At 41.5% G+C, this 17,297-nt stretch overlaps 1 protein-coding gene across 1 annotated transcript; it reads right to left on the bottom strand.

The window, feature by feature from the left end:
- Nucleotides 1-5,001: 5,001 nt before the first annotated feature.
- lpla (lipoprotein lipase a) lies at nucleotides 5,002-14,569 on the bottom strand. The gene is made up of 10 exons (XM_030050003.1): nucleotides 14,318-14,569; nucleotides 13,093-13,271; nucleotides 12,265-12,444; nucleotides 11,424-11,535; nucleotides 10,213-10,455; nucleotides 9,109-9,351; nucleotides 7,489-7,609; nucleotides 6,991-7,173; nucleotides 6,519-6,626; nucleotides 5,002-6,326 (listed from the first exon to the last, which is right to left on the bottom strand). Exons 1-10 carry the CDS (start codon nucleotides 14,412-14,414, stop codon nucleotides 6,275-6,277), a joined length of 1,518 nt encoding a protein of 505 aa, XP_029905863.1. The 5' UTR covers nucleotides 14,415-14,569; the 3' UTR covers nucleotides 5,002-6,274.
- Between the last annotated feature and the right edge of the window lie 2,728 nt (nucleotides 14,570-17,297).

Raw genomic sequence — 17,297 nt, 5'->3', positions numbered from 1 at the left:
AGTGTTATTATGTATTAGGTTTCCATTACATTCATGCACGTGCCTTCAGCCTCTCCCAGGTCAAGAATACAGTCACCTGACACATGACACCATCACATGACATTTAGTCTATCTGGCCTCCATTAGCAACACCCTGATAAACATTATTAGACAGAAGACTATCTCATTCTGAAGGCTGATCAGCCTTGAGAGATGAGATAGCTGCAAATTGATTTTACTTTTGTGATAAGTGTATTTACACAATAAAGATACATTTAATAATAAAGAGTATTTACAGTGCAGGAGAGGAAGGAAGCCTATTATTATTACATAAGTGTAAAAAAAAAATATAGCTAATAGTATAAGAATTCATATTAATATAATGGAGGCTATCTTTTCAACATAGTAAATTTTTTTCTGTTAACTCATTTGTTGGGTTTTATTACAGGAATACAGAATTAAAGTAAGACATGGTGATTGTAACAATTATTATAGAGTGTTAACATATAGAGTGAGCTGGTTTCACTGATGTGTGTATCCATGAAACATCTCTGCTTGTCGTACCAAAGAGATTGTGTCCAAAAAAAGCTAAGCAACATTCAGGTAACTATTTATTTAAGGAATTGGCTCTATCCCACTAAATTTGCCTCAACCATTTCAATACCAAGTGTTCGACATTTTCCAGGATAGCATTGCCAAGTGGCATTTGGCAGAGAGCATTCACTGTTATGTATGAAAGGAACTCTATTGCAGAGTTCAGATTTTTTTATTTATTTATTTTTTGTTTATGAATATACTGTTAAATGACCCTCTAATTATTTTTTATCACTCCAGCTTTCAGCATTTGAACTGGAGGCCACCACTAAGCAGGTTTACCTCATTGAAATTAGAGGCTAATCAGGATCCAGCAGTGTGACTCTCTTCCTGTTACGGACTTGGGGCTCAATTTTCATGAATCACTGGCACATGCTGTGAAGTATAATCAAAGGTGTGGCAACTGATTTTTGGTAATAACATACGTAACAGAGTTGGAAATGGAGTTGGAATACATAAACATTAGGTGTGGTGGGCCTGAATACAACTGTAACAAATGAAAACACCACGGTGCTTGACAGTTTACAGATGGAGGAGCGGTCCAAGAGGAAGCTGGTGTCCTTGAGCCGAAGGTGCAGAATCAGAAATATGGCACCTTAGATTAGTTGCTGAGGGCAGATGATGCTAAATTAGTATAAAAGGAGGTGACACATTTGGTTACTGTGTCGCTCTGGTCCTCATTGTCCAGTGTAAGAAACATTTCAAACAAAAGTTGGCAGTGAGCCATAGAGACAGGTTGGTTACATGAGGACAGTTTTAAGTAGGATGTGTTCATGTGTGCATCACATGGTAGGAAAATAGGACAGAATACCCCGTATCATAAGCTTTTGGCCTGGTCTAAGCAGACAGAGGTGCAAATCTTGATAACGCCTCATACCAAAATGGCACTGTGCTTGTTGATTATGAGTAATGCTTACAATAGTCACTTACTAGGACTCTCTTCTCATTTAGGCACAATCAGGTGTGCAGAGTCACCAAATTACCAAATAAGTACATACAACACTAAATAAACAAATGACAACAACACACTGTCCATCATGCACCGTCACAAAAATAGAAGCCATAATCTTCAAAATTCCTTCTATAAATAATTTTTTTTACTCTGAGCCAAAGTTGATCTAAAACACACACACACACACACACACACACACACACACACACACACAGGTTTGCACCACAAGTTGCTCCTATCGCGGTCCAGCTGGCCCGATGTGTTGTTTCTTTTCTATGAACATGACAACATTTTCCCCGAACAGCAGTGACCATGCAATATGGAAAACAAATGCAGTCACTGCTGCTGCTCAGATCTCATTGTCTGTGCTTGAGGAGGGAAGGGGCTCGGCAGTGACTTCACATGTTTTTGAGACAATAATGCATTGAGGAGCCTGACAGCGCACGAGCAATAGCTCCAGCACACAGTTTGGAAACAGCACAATGTTCTGGAAATTTATAGCCTTCCAAGACTTCCTCTCAAAGCTTGTTTCTAGGAATCGTCACGTTTTGCTACAGCAGTTTCAGCAAACCACATCCCTTTGAAATGAGAAGATAGTATAGAGAGTTCACTATATTATGTGTTTTGTTTATCAACCAATGTCCAAACTGTTTTATGCTGAAAATAAGGTTAAACTCTAGAGATTGGAGCAGTGGACTTCAATCCAAAGAAAATACTACTGCCAAGGTGCCTTTAAGCAAGGCACCAAATCTTAGTGCTTCCTGTGTAGTGGCAAACAGTGGACGAATGTGGTTTTAATGGGCTGCTCCCAAGAGTGAATGTGCATACCTGTATGAATGTGACGTAGGGCATCACTGGGAAGGAGTAACTGTGTTCAGTTGACTTTCCTCCAATAGATAAAGATTACAGAAATTAAACAAGTAAGCGTGTTGTCACCCACCAGAATCTGTGATAGAATCTGTAATAAAGGCCACAATGTGGGCGTGGGAGCCAAGTCAGAGAACACCCCATACGGCCTGATTGGAGCAAGTTATGAATCTTTTTGTAATATACCCCGCCCACTACCACACCCCCTTTTTGGCCAAGGTGTGCGAAAAGTTAGCCACTTCTTCCTTGGCTTGTGACCAACCTTCCTAGCAAATCTGGTGGAAATTCAAGCATGCATTTGGAAGTTATGCTCATAGATATATCCATGGTTGTAGCACTGTGTGGCGAACAGACAAACAACATACACCAAATTGCCCACCCTCAACTCCAAATAGGCAAGGAGTGGGGCTGCCTATTTGCCAAATGCTGTGATTATAACACAGTAAAGTAGTTCGGAATCACTAACAAACATTACAGATGAGCCAGCTGGGCCAGCACAAGGCGAGTGGCACCAAGTGGCACCTCTGATATGAGGTATTAACATGCAGGGTCACCCAAAGGTGGGCAGGCCAACTATGGGGCTCCAACACAAACCATGGCCAGCCAGCAGGTCAAGTCACACAGGATCAAAGCTGAACACAGTGCAGGAGCAAGAGACTGAGCACAGACTAACAGGTGCTGTGTGTCGTCTGGCCCTGATTAGACAATTGGCTGGAGGTGCAGTCAGGCCTGACACTACACAAACAGTAGCACCAGCTTTCTGTTGTGCTATGGAAGCATTTCCCACAATTAAGTCATATTCTTGTTATTCTCACCTATTATTCTCTCTCTTGTTGTTTAACAGGGACTAGCTCTGTTAGCTGTAATAAAGATCATTGGAATTAAGGAGGTAAACAGATTACCAACATGCCATCAACTACAGGAAAAAAATGTAATTATGATCTTTTTTCCTCACGTGATTTTGAATATCATAATGTTGTATGGGTCAAGTGCCTCTCCCCAGTAAATTCCTGTCCTACAGTGGCTTATTACTGTGTTAGTAGCCCTTCACGTCAAACACAGAGAGGTCATTGTAGATAAGCCGGCACCTGAACTTACTTATACCCCAACATGGTCTCATAATAGTACACGGATTCTGCTATGTCAGACATTCAAAACATATTATGCAATACTGGGCCAGTGTACATTAGGACTGAGAGAAAAACATGCTTTATATCTTGGATTCCTCGAGCTTGTGGGCTAGTTCCCTGAAAAAGATTCCCGTTGGGCAGTGTGAGGGAGCAAAGACATTATGCAACACTGGGCATCTAGACAAATTCACCAAGATTAAAGAAGAAAAATGCTATGACTAACAAGTCATGCTGCTCTCCCTGCAATTTGTCGGTTTACAGCTGCTGAGGTTCATCTGTATGTACCTGTGAAAAATAAATGCTTATCTGCAGAATTATTATACATAGTCAACCAATATCTTGAATTACTTGCTATTCTAAAATGGTGTTTTTTTAAATGCACTGCACAAAATCATTTTGTATGAGTAGATGCTGATTTATAGAAATGGTGCAGGTACCATTTTGTAACAAACCCCTTCATTTTATGAAACAAAGCATCAGGAATTATGTTTGTATTATCGATCTCTATTTCTATTTACATTCAAAATTTTCACTGCATGTACTTAGAGACAGAATAAGCAGGATTTAGGCTAAGCTAACCACCAGCAGCGAGTTTCTTAGGATGGCGATGGAATGAAACAATGGCCCAAATTGTAATGTTGTCGTCCCACGAAAAAAGACCTCGCCAGCAGGTGACCACTTTTTTCGCCGAGCTCAGCAAAACAAGAGACTCCAGGCAGAGGGCATAGTCTCTGCAGATACACACACCGACACACACTTCTAGTGGCTCATAAGTGATGACTGAGCCAGACTGAGTCTGTACATTGTTTTTTAGGAAAATGCCTCGGCCTTTAATCTTGCTCTCGCTTGGAGAATATGTTGAGGATAGGATTCACATTTACAATGGCACAAAACAAAATTTTAAAAGAAAAAAGAAGAGAGAGAGACAAAATGTGAGCCTCAAGTGAAGAAACTGCATTAATGTAAAACACGATGTAATCAAATACTTGAAATACTCCAGTGTCACCAAAGTATAAAGCATCATCATGCATCCCAGTTAATTCCCAGTACTAAATACATATAACAAAATTCATACAGTCTACTGTTTACTGTGTCCTGCACTGGCAGGTATTGGGTTACCAGTGTAATAAAAGTCAATACCTAGCAAGTCTACCATTTAAAGCAATATTGTACTTCAGTAGAAAATCTATCCTGTTTCAGCATTACTGCCTCTGTAGGAGGCTCAAGAGCTGTCAAGATACAAAATTAAGTGGATCCCTCCCGGGGATCTGCTGTCATCACTGGCATAACAGCAATAACAGCAGGCAAAATTCTTTCTTGAAAACTGTGGCCTGCAGGGCATGATTTTATGCTACAGGTACTCTCAGGAGCCCCTAATGACGGTTAAACATGAACTCCTAAGAAGTTTTACTGTATGATATTTCATTGAAGAACTATATTATCAATAAATTCTGTAAGAACAACTTGAGTAGTCAGGACTGTTGGGATATATGACTTTATTAAAACAGCATGGCTTTTTTTCTTTACACAGTGCACCGCCTTTCACTTCATAAAAGTAAATGCGCTCAGCAGATGGCATGCAGACCAATTTGATCGTTCTGCCCAAAGCCTTGTGCATAAAATCACAAAATGCTTCATCTATCAAAACAATGACAGCAATGAAAACGTGTGAAAATATATTACAGCTTAATATACAAATATGTACATGTACATTCAATAAATAGAATATGAAATATTCTTGGGATGTATTATGGCTATTATGTAGGCCAGTCCGTCACAGATGACCAAGGCTTGCATGTTTAATTTCAGTACTTTTGTAATGTTTGACCATGAGACTGCTGACCTATTCCTTAAGTATTTTAGCCATGATTTGACGGTTTAGCAAAGGACCTCACTTCATTTAGTCAAAACTCAAAGAATACAAATCCTAGTTGGACTTCGCTGTGAATGACCATGTGATCCAATTGGCTGCGGGGACAGGAAGCCTTTTAAAGTGACCAGTGCCAAGCACAATAACCAAATGCAATCAAAGAGCAAGAGAGTTTCAAGAGATCTGATATTAACACATAACTCGTATTAAAACATATATAATACTGATTGAAAAAAGCTATTTACAGAGATTACTGTGATTCTTCATTCAGTAGATAGTAACAAAAGTCTTTGGTCCCTGTTGATTGTTGGCAATTAGTGGTTAGGACGCGACAAACGTTAGAGACAAAATTATAATTTTACATGTGTAAAACAACAAACAACAACAAAAAAAGATGTGCCTATATTATGCCTGTTACTCTGAATTATTTTTTTATATAAACAATTAACCAAGTTCATATAGGCAAACTAAACACATCATTTCAAGAGTTCAAAATGCATCAAAATATGTATAAACGGTACATATAAAGGCTACAAGAGCATAAAGAAATGATTACAAAGATATGCAGCAAAAGATATTGACAGATTGAAATAGCAAAACGTCTGCACATTGTGACGATGACACTTTGTAACATTTTTCCAGTAGCAGTGGTTAATGGGGGATGATAATTATCATGAGCTGACTGATCTGCAGCACTGTGGATGAGGTTATGTAGGTTGCACTGGGGGGTTAAAGTGTCCAGGCCATCCAGGATGACTGGGTGGAATACAACATCCTGTATGCGTCCAGTTTCTTGCAAAAGTTTTCCCAGTGGTCTGCCCCTCTTTGGCTATGAATGAAGAGATGGACGATGTGCACGATGCGATTTATTCAAGTGCAACTTCAAGCATCATTTTGCCCAAACGAGCTGCCCTGCATCTGCAGCTTGTGCATCCTGGAAAAAAGAGGGGACAACAGTGAACAGGAAAGTTTCTATTTACTGTATCAGCGTCTAAAAATACATAACAAGGCGTACTGAATCCTCCTCAGTCAGTTTTACAGAAAATCCTACAGTGCATGATTGTATGATGTGGCTCACTAAGTTGTCATAGATGTGATCATGTGATGACATTTAACTGTAACTTACAGTTTCTCTTTGCGGCTCCTGTTGTCTTCCCTTGACTTGACAAAAACCGCATCTTCTCCTCCCCTGATGAGGTAGGCAAACTCGCCTTCCTTTGCACTGAAGATCACCCTAGAAACATATAAAAAAACATCATAGTAATCAATCATCCTTGACTGTTTGAAATATACCTGGCTACCCTATCGTCCCCACCAAAAAACAGCAATATCCTAGCTCTAATTTTGTGTCTAATGAGTAAAATCACCAGGTTAAAGTGCATATTGTCGCCATATTTATCCTATTAGTGATGCTTTCAACATGTTACATGCTAGAAAAGCACCAACTCATCCTTCACTTTATCCATAGCATCTTCTCTCTGTCATACCTCTGCACACAATTCTACAGCAAAGTGCAGAAGGTCCTGCAAATTCTCTTCTATTCTATTTCAACTCTGACAGGACATGGAGAGAGAAAGCAGTGGCAACAGAGGACTTACTTGGACTGTTTTTCTCCAGATTTGATGCGCATTTTGCGGATGTGGAAACTGCTGTGGCCCCACCAGTCCGACCAGCTGAAGAACGCGTCTTTCTCCCAGCGCAGCTTCACGATCATCAGGTCTCCGATGTCCACATCAGTGGTGAGCAGAAACGACACGGTTGAGTTCCCATTTAGCTCCGGCCTGCGGGGTCCAAGGAAGGGCAAAGTTCAAAGGTCAGTTGGACAGACGATATTCTGCCCTGGATTTAGAAACCCACTGATGATGATGAACAGAGGCATGCATGGTATGTGTGCATACATGTGTGTGTGAGTGTGAGTGGGTGTCTACACACATGTATGACGTGCACAGTATCTTTTGAGTCTTTATTTAGAGACAGAAGATAGATGGTCGGAAATAACACCAGTGCTGGCCCACCATGATGTGTGTGAATATGTCTGTATGATTTTGACTATTTGGAGTGGCTATTTCTAAGAATATACTGTTTAATGCTCTCACAGGACGAAGGGAATGTCCTCCTTCTCTCCATGTGTTCCATAGAGTGAAATTTTCAGCGGCTGCTCCTTGTAGTTCAGCTCCTCCGTACTGAAGAAATGCACCTTTACTTGGTAGTGGAAAACTGCAAAAGGAAGAGACAGAGGCAGTCATACTCTATTGAGTGCCAACTGTATACTTTCAGTGTATTTTGCATGGATAAACCTGTAGCCTGTCTAGCTTAGAAGCACGTTGTCATATGTTAAAGCTTCACAGACAAATGCTCAGCATCTCTGACATCACTAATTCAAAGTTAGTCTCATACCAACATGTCTTTAAGCACTTACGTAACCTTATTATCCCTCTATCCTCATGTGACTGAGGAGTGTTGTGTTCAAGGCCACAAGGTTATTTGTGCTAACATCTCTGAAATGCATTTGGTTTAATGTAAATCATATCCTCTCATGTGTTAGGGTGCATTTACATATCAAATGTATTGTACTGTTAACATGCCTTACAAGCTGAAATATCAATATTTACTATACCAGGAGTATGCTTAACACAGCTTTTTACAATTAAGACTTTGACTTGTGCCAAAACTGTGCTTTGCAAATAAACAAGTGGAGTGGTTTAAGAGTAGGTAGTAACTTTCCATGGCTAGTAAATCATGTGCAATGGTGTCAAATTATGACCTCATGTGACCTAGCACTAAAATGCTACTTTATTTCTTGGCATGTTTTGGTTTTCTCCTCGGACGTTGCACCTTCTATCTGTTACACCGGGTCATGTCATTCAGGAGGAGAATGTGTGTGTGTGTGTGTGTGTGTGTGTGTGTGTGTGTGTGTGTGTGTGTGTGTGTGTGTGTGTGTGTGTGTGTGTGTGTGTGTTTGTGTGTGTGTGTGTGTGTGTGTATGTGTGTATGTAGGCTAGTGGGCTGGTGGGTATAACCCACAGGGTGATGTGATGCATCTAGTGCACACATCCTGGCTAGCCTAGTTGCATGCTTGCTTGTTGCTTGCTGTCATGCACCCATTGAGGCACTGTCACCGGTGCTGGAGGCGGTGCAGAGCTCAGAGACACCAGTGCGCTGCAGGGGCGACCCTCTGCAGTGCTGATTACAGCTGCCCCACATGTGGACAGTCGCCTGGCTGCCATTATTTTACTATACAGCCACATGGGATGGCACCAACACAACCCTCAATAACTCAGACCTTAATCACCGGCTGGTGTCGTTGTTGAAAACAACAGACTTCCTTAAGTAAACAAGTGTAGACTACTAGGTTATATGTGCATACATTTGTGCATTTATGCATGCAGATATTGTGAATATGAATGTTTTACTGTTTCTCCACTGTGTGACGTCTGTTAATACCATCATTAATGGCAGTAATATTAATTAAACTAAGCCTCGCTCCGAGCAGCCACCGCTACAATAAGGACATTTAACAACAGTAGCACATACACTGAGGATTACTCCGCTTAAAGTATGTATATCAATTAACTCAACTCTGAATAATCCAGGAAAAGTGCCTAATCCAAACAGACTTTTCTCTGCAGTGGCTAAACGTATTTATCCCTTTGTCTACATAGCACAAAACACACATTCCTCTCCACATGAATGGCTTATGTCTCCCTGGTCTTTACCTTTGTATGGCATCATTTCCCGAGTCTTCAGGTACATCTTGATGCTGCGGGGTGTCCGGACCTTGTTGACGTTGTAGCCCAGTTTATTGCAGCGGTTCTTGCGGCAGCTGAGGCACAGACCCTTGTTGAAAGCCTCTTTGGAGTTGCAGCGGTAGGCCATGCTCTGCTGCCCGGTGTTCACCAGAGAGTCAATGAAAAGGTGGATGGAGCGCTCATGTGAACACTTGACAATCTGGGCCATGTCTGTGGCGGACAGAGCAGACAAGCTATGAATTGTTTGCGTCATTCAATCACATGACAACATGCAACAAATATGACTTAAGTCCTGCAGGGCTGGCACAGATGAGTTAAGCAGTTAAACTGACCCCTGCTTGGTGAAAACACAGTGTGTGGCCTTTTCAAACAATGTAAAATGGCTCAAGCCTCTATACTGACCATATCTGAGGCATAGCCTATTGCAGGTAATCCAAAACTGGGTCTGTAAAACATCTTTAAACTACACTGCTGAAAGCTTTTATGGAGGCAAAGTACCTGCTGACATCACTTTAACTTCAAATGAACCAAATAGTGAAAATTTACAACACTGCTATTGCACACATTTCACTTTAAGGTAGAAAAAGATGTGTATTTACAGTGCTGTTACATTCAGAGGAGGTGGAGAAGACAGATACCACCTGGGCTTAGCCCAACCACAAGACCTGCATAGTTTAGATTTATTAGTCACTTCCATACAATTCAACACCTGCCACACCACAATATCACATAACAGCACCTAATCACTGATTCAACTGCTTTGGATGTGATAAAAAAATAAATAAATAAAAAAAAATCCAAGATAGCTCAGCAATGCCTTTGGGCAATGGACCAGAACTCAGAGTTTATTTTAGTCTGGTATATAATCGTGTGAAATTCTCTTTTTTTTTTTTGGTAGGAATTCCCAGATGTTCTAGTCTCCCTACTCACTCCATCATCCTGTCGTCTATGTGACAGAGCGGCTGCTCAAGCAAACCATGGCACTGTCTGTGCAGAGAAGTAGCACAAAAAGAAACAGCCTTTTAAGTGGAAAGTGGAAATGAAAAACAAAAAGCAGTGACTGTTACATACCCTGAAAGCCCTTGATTCCCGCTTGAGCGATCCCCATCAGAGTGTTCTGGATGTCGCAGCCTGGCTGGAAAGTGCCTCCGTTGGGGTAAATGTCGATGTGGCCCACAGTCCTCTGGATGCCGATGCTGCGGTCCGGGGAGCCTCTGGTGTTGGTGTGCAGGACGTCCACAAACTGGGCATCGTCTGGGGAGAGGGTGCTCTCGGCGTCTGCATGCTCGAAGGTGGGACCAGCCGGGTCCAGACCTGGATAACAAGATGAGAGGGTGGAGAAGAGGCAGGGAAGTTTATTTCTCAAGAGTGTGTTTTAATTGTAGAGTTTCCAATAAGCAAAGGCAGGACGGGGACACAGACAGAGGTGGGAATAAAGGCCTCTCAGCAGATTGGCCTGCAGTCACCTATCGATTGATTTATGAACAAAACTGTACATGAAAACATTAGGGCATGTGTTTAGTCAAGCTTCTTTGTATTGTATGCAGTTCTGCCGGCCACCGAAGTTCAGCCAGAAGCAAAACAATGTGAGGCAGAGTGATTATGGGCTCTTAACGGTCTGCTGCTCTCCCAGCTCCCGCCTCAGATCACAGTAAACATACCATTATTCTAAGCAGGTCAGAGAGATTTCAAAGCTGGATAAACCTCAAAGTGACAAATAGAGGGGTTGGACCCACTGACTGGCACCCGCTCGCTACAGTCACACATGCAATAACAGCCTGGAATGTAATGACCGGCAGATTATATTTCAGTGGTGTGCTCAGTTGTTTTTACAAGGAGTGCAATATTGTAAAGGACCACCTTTAAAGACTGAAACTTCATATCCCAAAACAGCACAGAGGGGCTGGGGAGAGCCTTGAGCAGCCTGCTTTCATAAAGGAGAAGTCATAACCATTTATTGTAGAAAAAATACAATTTTCAACAAATATTCTGCTTTAATCAGTTAGAATTAACAGATAATTATTCAATCTTATTCTTCTACCCAAAATACAGTTAAACACTGTATGGCTGGTGCTTTTTTTTTTTTTTTTTTTTTTTTTTTTTGTGCATTAATATGTAAATGATCCGTTATGAAATCAAGGGTGTGGGTTCATTATGTATTTTACAACTTTGAACATGCCTTAGAGCTGAGGACTGCAGCTACTCATTGCATAATTAAATGTCCCCATGATGAATTGTTTGTCTGAATTTAAAGTGCGTGCAGGACGGGTTCTTGCTCTCACCTGTGATCCGGCTGATTTTCTGCTTGGTGAGGTCTCCGGCGATGCCAGCCACATGTGCTCCCAGACTGTAACCCAGCAGATGAATCCTCTCCCAGGGCAACTGCAGCTCTCTCTGAAAGGGGAGAGATGGGTGTGATGTGTTAACAGATACTGCAGATACTGCATACCCTCATAACTCTCTGCAGTGTTTTAAAGTCAACAGTGCAGACTTGTTGCATGGATTTAAAACAGTACTACCCTGAATCTGACAGGGAACGGTTCACAGCTTGGGACATTATCCAAAACAAGGATTAATGTGTGCCTGCACAACTAACACAGACAGAGGTGATGAATGAGAGTATACAGAAAGGCTTGCTCCAAATGCAGCGATTTATGCTTTGCCAAAAACCGGCAATCTGTAAAAGTGGACATCAGGTAACCAAAGGGCAAACAAATGGAAACATTACTCCTGCCAATTCCCTTTTGCCTTCAAGTTATTCAAACAAAGGCTGTGTTCCACTAAATAGTGAGCCTTGTAATGAGAGGCTGCTGTGAGCCACGGACATGGCCATAAAAAACTTTATGGAGTGTGTAAAATCATAACCAGAAGGAAAACATAGCCACAGCACCAGATACCAAAACATCAACCACTACAAGTATGTAACACCAACTGTATTAATTTCTTATCAGATTTATAAGCTTATTTCTAAAACTTGCTGGCATATTGACACTGATATTTTGGTCATCCAGCTGCGGTAGTGTGTGAGCTGAGAGAGGCCAAATCCATTTGTCAACAGCGAGGATGTGGAAAACATGATCCAGCTGTCAACCAGCTGGGCGGTTACACTATCAAAACACTCACTTGTATCCAGCTCACGAATTTGGCGACGTCGCGGCCCACTAGCTTGGTGTCGGCCGCAGAGGATGGGTAGTGCTGACTGGCTCGTGTCAGCCAGTCCACCACAATCACATTGGCAGTGGGCTCCCGCTCGTACAGAGCAGTCACCAGCTTGGGCACCCAGCTCTCAAACATCCCTGTGACCTATATAGCATACACACACACACACATACACACAGAGACACACACATTTCTATGATCAGCTGCAGCATGGCGTGATTCATTTCGTCCTGAGCCCTCACTGTGTCCAGTGACTGGACAGCAGCCAAAGTGTCATCAGGTTCAAATCTTGCCTGATTGGCTCTAAATCACATTATGAGGGCAGATGTATGGACTCCACGCATTGTTCCCATAGATTTGAGTCTCTCTTGATTGTAAACGCGCATCACTAGGTTGTTTTCATCAAAGATTATTACATGAAGGCTCATCACAGTGTAGACTGAGGTGGTTCAGTATTTTCAGTTTTTGATAAAGTATAGGCATCTCAGCATGTATTTATTTTTATGTTCTAGAGGTTTTTGTATGTTTCGGCAAACTTTACACAGCCTAATCAAAAACTTTCATCAGCTGCTGTGAACACCATTTGATAACAATTTCAGCACATGAACACACAAACAAAGAGATAATTACACCTGTACACAGGTTTACTTGAGCTTTTACTTGATTTGTCTAATTTTTTGGCCAACACACCAGGGGCCCCATGTCTCATAGCCTGTAAGATCCTGCGGTCATCAGATGCTGAGCATGCACCTTTACAACACGTTTACATCGGACAGGCTCAGGCTGACATACCGTCCATCCATGTATCACGACGAAGGTCTGTGTTTCTGGGTTGAATTCACACTCTGCGATGGTCTCCGGCCGGCCGGGCACGATGTAGCACAGGTCGTCATCTGGGACGTCCGAGGTGCGCAGGGAGAACTTGGACAAGATATCTGTGTAGTCTGTGATCCAGTCATCTGTGGTGTTTGCTGTTACCGCGCACACACACACACACACACACACACACAGAGAGAGAGAGAGAGAGAGAGAGAGAGAGAGAGAGAGAGAGAGAGAGAAATTGCTTAGGCATATTCAAAGTAATTTCACTTTCATCTTAATCCGTCGCCACTGAAAAATCTGAGTTTATAAATCGATTTTATATTAATAATGTCTCTATTCAACAGTGCAACAGTTTGCAACCTTCCACAGTCTTTTATCACTACACAAAAGAGGCCGCTATTTTTTCAGAATATTGAAAAAAAAAATTCAAAAACATATTCCCTTCTATTCTATCATGAGGCCGACAAACTCAGCAGTGCATGTCAGTCCCCGGCAGCCACGGCGGGCCGTAAAGAGCAGGGCAGTGTCGCCCTCTTTTGTCTCCAGTGCATTTCTTCAAGCAGAAGTTTAAGTCTTAACTCAAAACACTGTAAGAACCTCATGTTCCTACACTATGTTGAGGCAAAGTGCAGTTATCACCCTGAAAAATGGATGACCACTAATCAGGTGAACTTATTCTGACTATCACATTTCAGCAATTACAATATGCATCTATAGATTTCACAATAAATTAGACAATGCTGGCCTGAAGTCAACGGAACAAAATTTTACTGATAATTTTTCTAACATTGTTGCATGCTGTTTTACATGGGCTGCTTATAATAGTACCGAGGAAAATGTGTTTTCTTCCATATTACTTCACTTTAAATTTATTGGTTTTGATTTAGAATGTGCTGATTTTCATTTTTTTTTTTCTCTTCCGTTTTTTAACAAAAGACCTATGGAAGTGGCCTCTCCATAAGCGCACATGGAGCTAAACGGTTTGGGAAGAGGGTGCAGATCTGCAGACCTGCAGAGCTGGAGCTCTGAAGCCTGTCCCGGGGTTACTCCCGGTCAAAACAGAGCGACCTGCATTAATTAAGCCGCTTCCAGTCAACACACTTGTTTACTTCATCAGACTAAACAACTGCACTGTTGTTACTAAAACCAAAAAACAATATCACAGAAGGAAAGTGGCATGGCTGGTCAGTCTTACCAAACACACTGGTGGGTTCAGGGTCAGAAGAAAAAGCTGAACAGATTTTTGCCAAAATTATCCAAACTGTCAAAAAACTTATATTTTCTTTGCCCATATTATTGAAAGATTTTTTTTTCTGTGAGTCCCGAATAAAAAAGGTCCCTGGGTTTTAGTTGAACAGTTGTTGGCTATATCCAATGGCAGCCGGTGAGTCAAATTAACACAGAGAACCGGTGAAGCAGTGGTGTGGAGCTGCGATCAAGGAGTAAAGTTTCTGATGAGGTCTGTCACAGTTGCCGCTCCAAGTCATCTTTATGAGTGGCTCATTTGAATATCCAAACCTGATTGGCTGGAGGTGAATGGGCGGGACTTGAACCTCCTCCAAACTCTGAATCAGTGAAGAAATCATCATTCACAATCATGATCACAAGAGCTCCGGCTGATCCCAACCCTGGACTGATGAGAGTTGTGTAATAATCACTATATATTAATTAATATATTATGATTAGGAAAAATATGTTAATTAGCTCTGGAATTCCGTTTTACTCTTTTGTCAACAACATTGAGCTCATTTGTCAACATTTTGTACTGGTTGCTCAATCTTCCAGGAAACCTGCATGACCCATAAGGACTTTTGGATGTAGTCACTGAGAAAAAAAAAATTAACCCTCTGTCTGTCATGTCTTATAATTTACTGATAATCAGGAGACAAAATAATCTTTTAGGGAGAAAATTCACATTCATACCTATGTTTATCACACACAGAGTATTTGAGCCAATATCCTATCAAACATGAAACTGTCTCAGTATGAAGTATGGTGTAAATTTCAACTCCAGATTCCTCAGATTTCTCCATCCTCCCTCATCAAAGGTTCATCAGGTCAGAAATAAAAATTGCATTATAATTCCAAAATTCTGAATGAATCTGATCCACCCCTCTCTTACTCACATGAGTCAGACCACCCACATATTTATCATGTTTATTAGGACTGATTTTAGTGATGATATACCCTGATGAGGGGACTCCAATGCTTTGGGTAGCCAACACACGAGTGACTATCTCAGACAGATCTTGTGAGCAGCATGGGTGTGTAAAAGAGCTCCTTCTCCCATTGGTCGGCCATTGGTGAGCAGTCTGCTGAATTCAGAAATGATGACAAAGAACGATTGACAAGGATACCACAACGCCTTGTCCTGTGCCCTCCAGACGTATGGAGAAAGAAAGCTTTGCTGTGGATTTTTCAAAGCTGAAATCAATAAAAATAAATAGATAAATAAATCAGTAGGCCAACACCAGAAAAGCACATCCGCTGCATCCCATGTTTGTCATACCATCTCCTCTAAATTCATCAGGGAAATGAAAACAAGATGTTTAAATGCACCACATATACTTTGCAGGGGCAGTTAAACAGCTTAGGGGCACATTTGATTTGTATAGTCTGGATTTAAGAATGTAAGCGCAAATCCTCGGGAGAAATCAAAGACACAATGGTGGAAATAGGAGATGATGCGGGAGAGATGTATACAAGCCGAGAAAACCTTTTTTTAATTTTTTGTATCTTATGGCAAATTCTTACGATGTCTCCAACTGTCCTCTAATCAAATTCAGGCTGACCTAGAGCTTAATTCTCCCAGAATAATATGACTGTATGCAATCTGATGTGTGTCCATTCGCACCATGTGGTGGTCGATTGCAAAAGGTTTGAATGTCCATGCTCTTTAAACTCGATATGCATTTATGTATTGCAACTGGGGTTTTTTCCAAGTGGATCGATGCCAAATCACATGGCCTCAGAATGTGTCGTTTAATCTATAGGAATATTACTCTACCAAATCCCATCAACTGAAGAAACAAGCCAACTCAGTTAAACCTGGATTAGGAAAATATGTTTCACGTGTGGAGTATAGAGTCAAAAACGAGGCTGTGCTGCATGTTGTGCTGTGGTGTGAGCCACAGATAAAAACAAAAGGGACTTTTATTGCCATTGGGAGGTGCTGAATATCGCACTATGTATACTTTAATGCTCCATGTATTTGATCCTTAGCTGTAGTCTTGTAGACTTGCATGGCTTCAAGATGATTGCTGGTGTTGGTCACTTGTCCGTCTTAGTTTTCATGTATGAAAAAGAAATGAAAGAAATAGATTTGTTTCGTGCACTATTGAACCCTGGAACCATTTTTCTAGTAATCAGCTGCTGCCCCTGTATATTTGCTTTTCCATATATAGCCTTCTGTTTCCTTTAATGTATGTGTGAGGAAGTGTAGGCCTGTGTGGGTGTTCAGAGGGACATGATGTTTATGGGTGACCAACAAGCCCAACCCAGTGGTTAGTCAGAGGAGCAACGCCTATCCACAGCTCTCCATAGAGACATGGTAGTTAACATAATGATCTCCACTGGCCAAGCACCTACTCATATCTCCTCAATCTCAAACAATGCATTCACTGCAAATTCCCTGCTTCATTCCCAAAGAGGATCCACTGTAATAAAAAAACAAGGCAGAAATGACAAAACATAGCACATCTAGGCAGCATCATCGATGATTTTTAGTTTGCCAGTGTTACAAAAGATTATTCAGATTAGGTGAAATGTAAATCAGAGTTTTGTCAGCCACTGAGAAAGCGAGGGAACATTGTGAACACTGTGTGCAATGGGCAGGAACAGAGTGAGAGGGAGCAGAGGAAGGGATGTGACAGACAGATGCAGATAAAGGAAGAGCAAGAGCAGTCGCTGATTCAGACAGACGGGCAGACAGATTGCCCGTGGTGCTTTGGCATGTATGCAGATCTGATATGTAAGAGTTTAGTGTCATGCAGTCCCTCTGCGCACCGATTAGTTTGGCTTTGACCCTGAGTTCTTCTGAGGAAATTAAAAGATCACCATGAACTCACAACATCTGGATAAGAAAAGAAGATAGATTTCCTGCTGGGTTGGAATTCCTTTATTGCCCTCTTTAGGCTTTTTCATCTGCAGTCTTGCAAACGCAAACATTAACATTC

Source organism: Myripristis murdjan, chromosome 4 (assembly GCF_902150065.1).
Source record: "Myripristis murdjan chromosome 4, fMyrMur1.1, whole genome shotgun sequence".
Classification (NCBI taxonomy): domain Eukaryota; kingdom Metazoa; phylum Chordata; class Actinopteri; order Holocentriformes; family Holocentridae; genus Myripristis; species Myripristis murdjan.
This window is presented reverse-complemented; position numbering and strand designations above follow the sequence as displayed.

Bases quoted from the DNA above. Each gene is read 5' to 3' on its own strand.
- lpla (XM_030050003.1), bottom strand. From the start codon at position 14,414: ATGGGCAAAGAAAATATAAGTTTTTTGACAGTTTGGATAATTTTGGCA. The intron at 9,352-10,212 runs GTATGTAACAGT...TGTCCGCCACAG, and splicing joins GGGAATCAAGGGCTTTCAGG to ACATGGCCCAGATTGTCAAG. The intron at 7,174-7,488 runs GTGAGAGCATTA...TGGACCCCGCAG, and splicing joins GAGGACATTCCCTTCGTCCT to GCCGGAGCTAAATGGGAACT.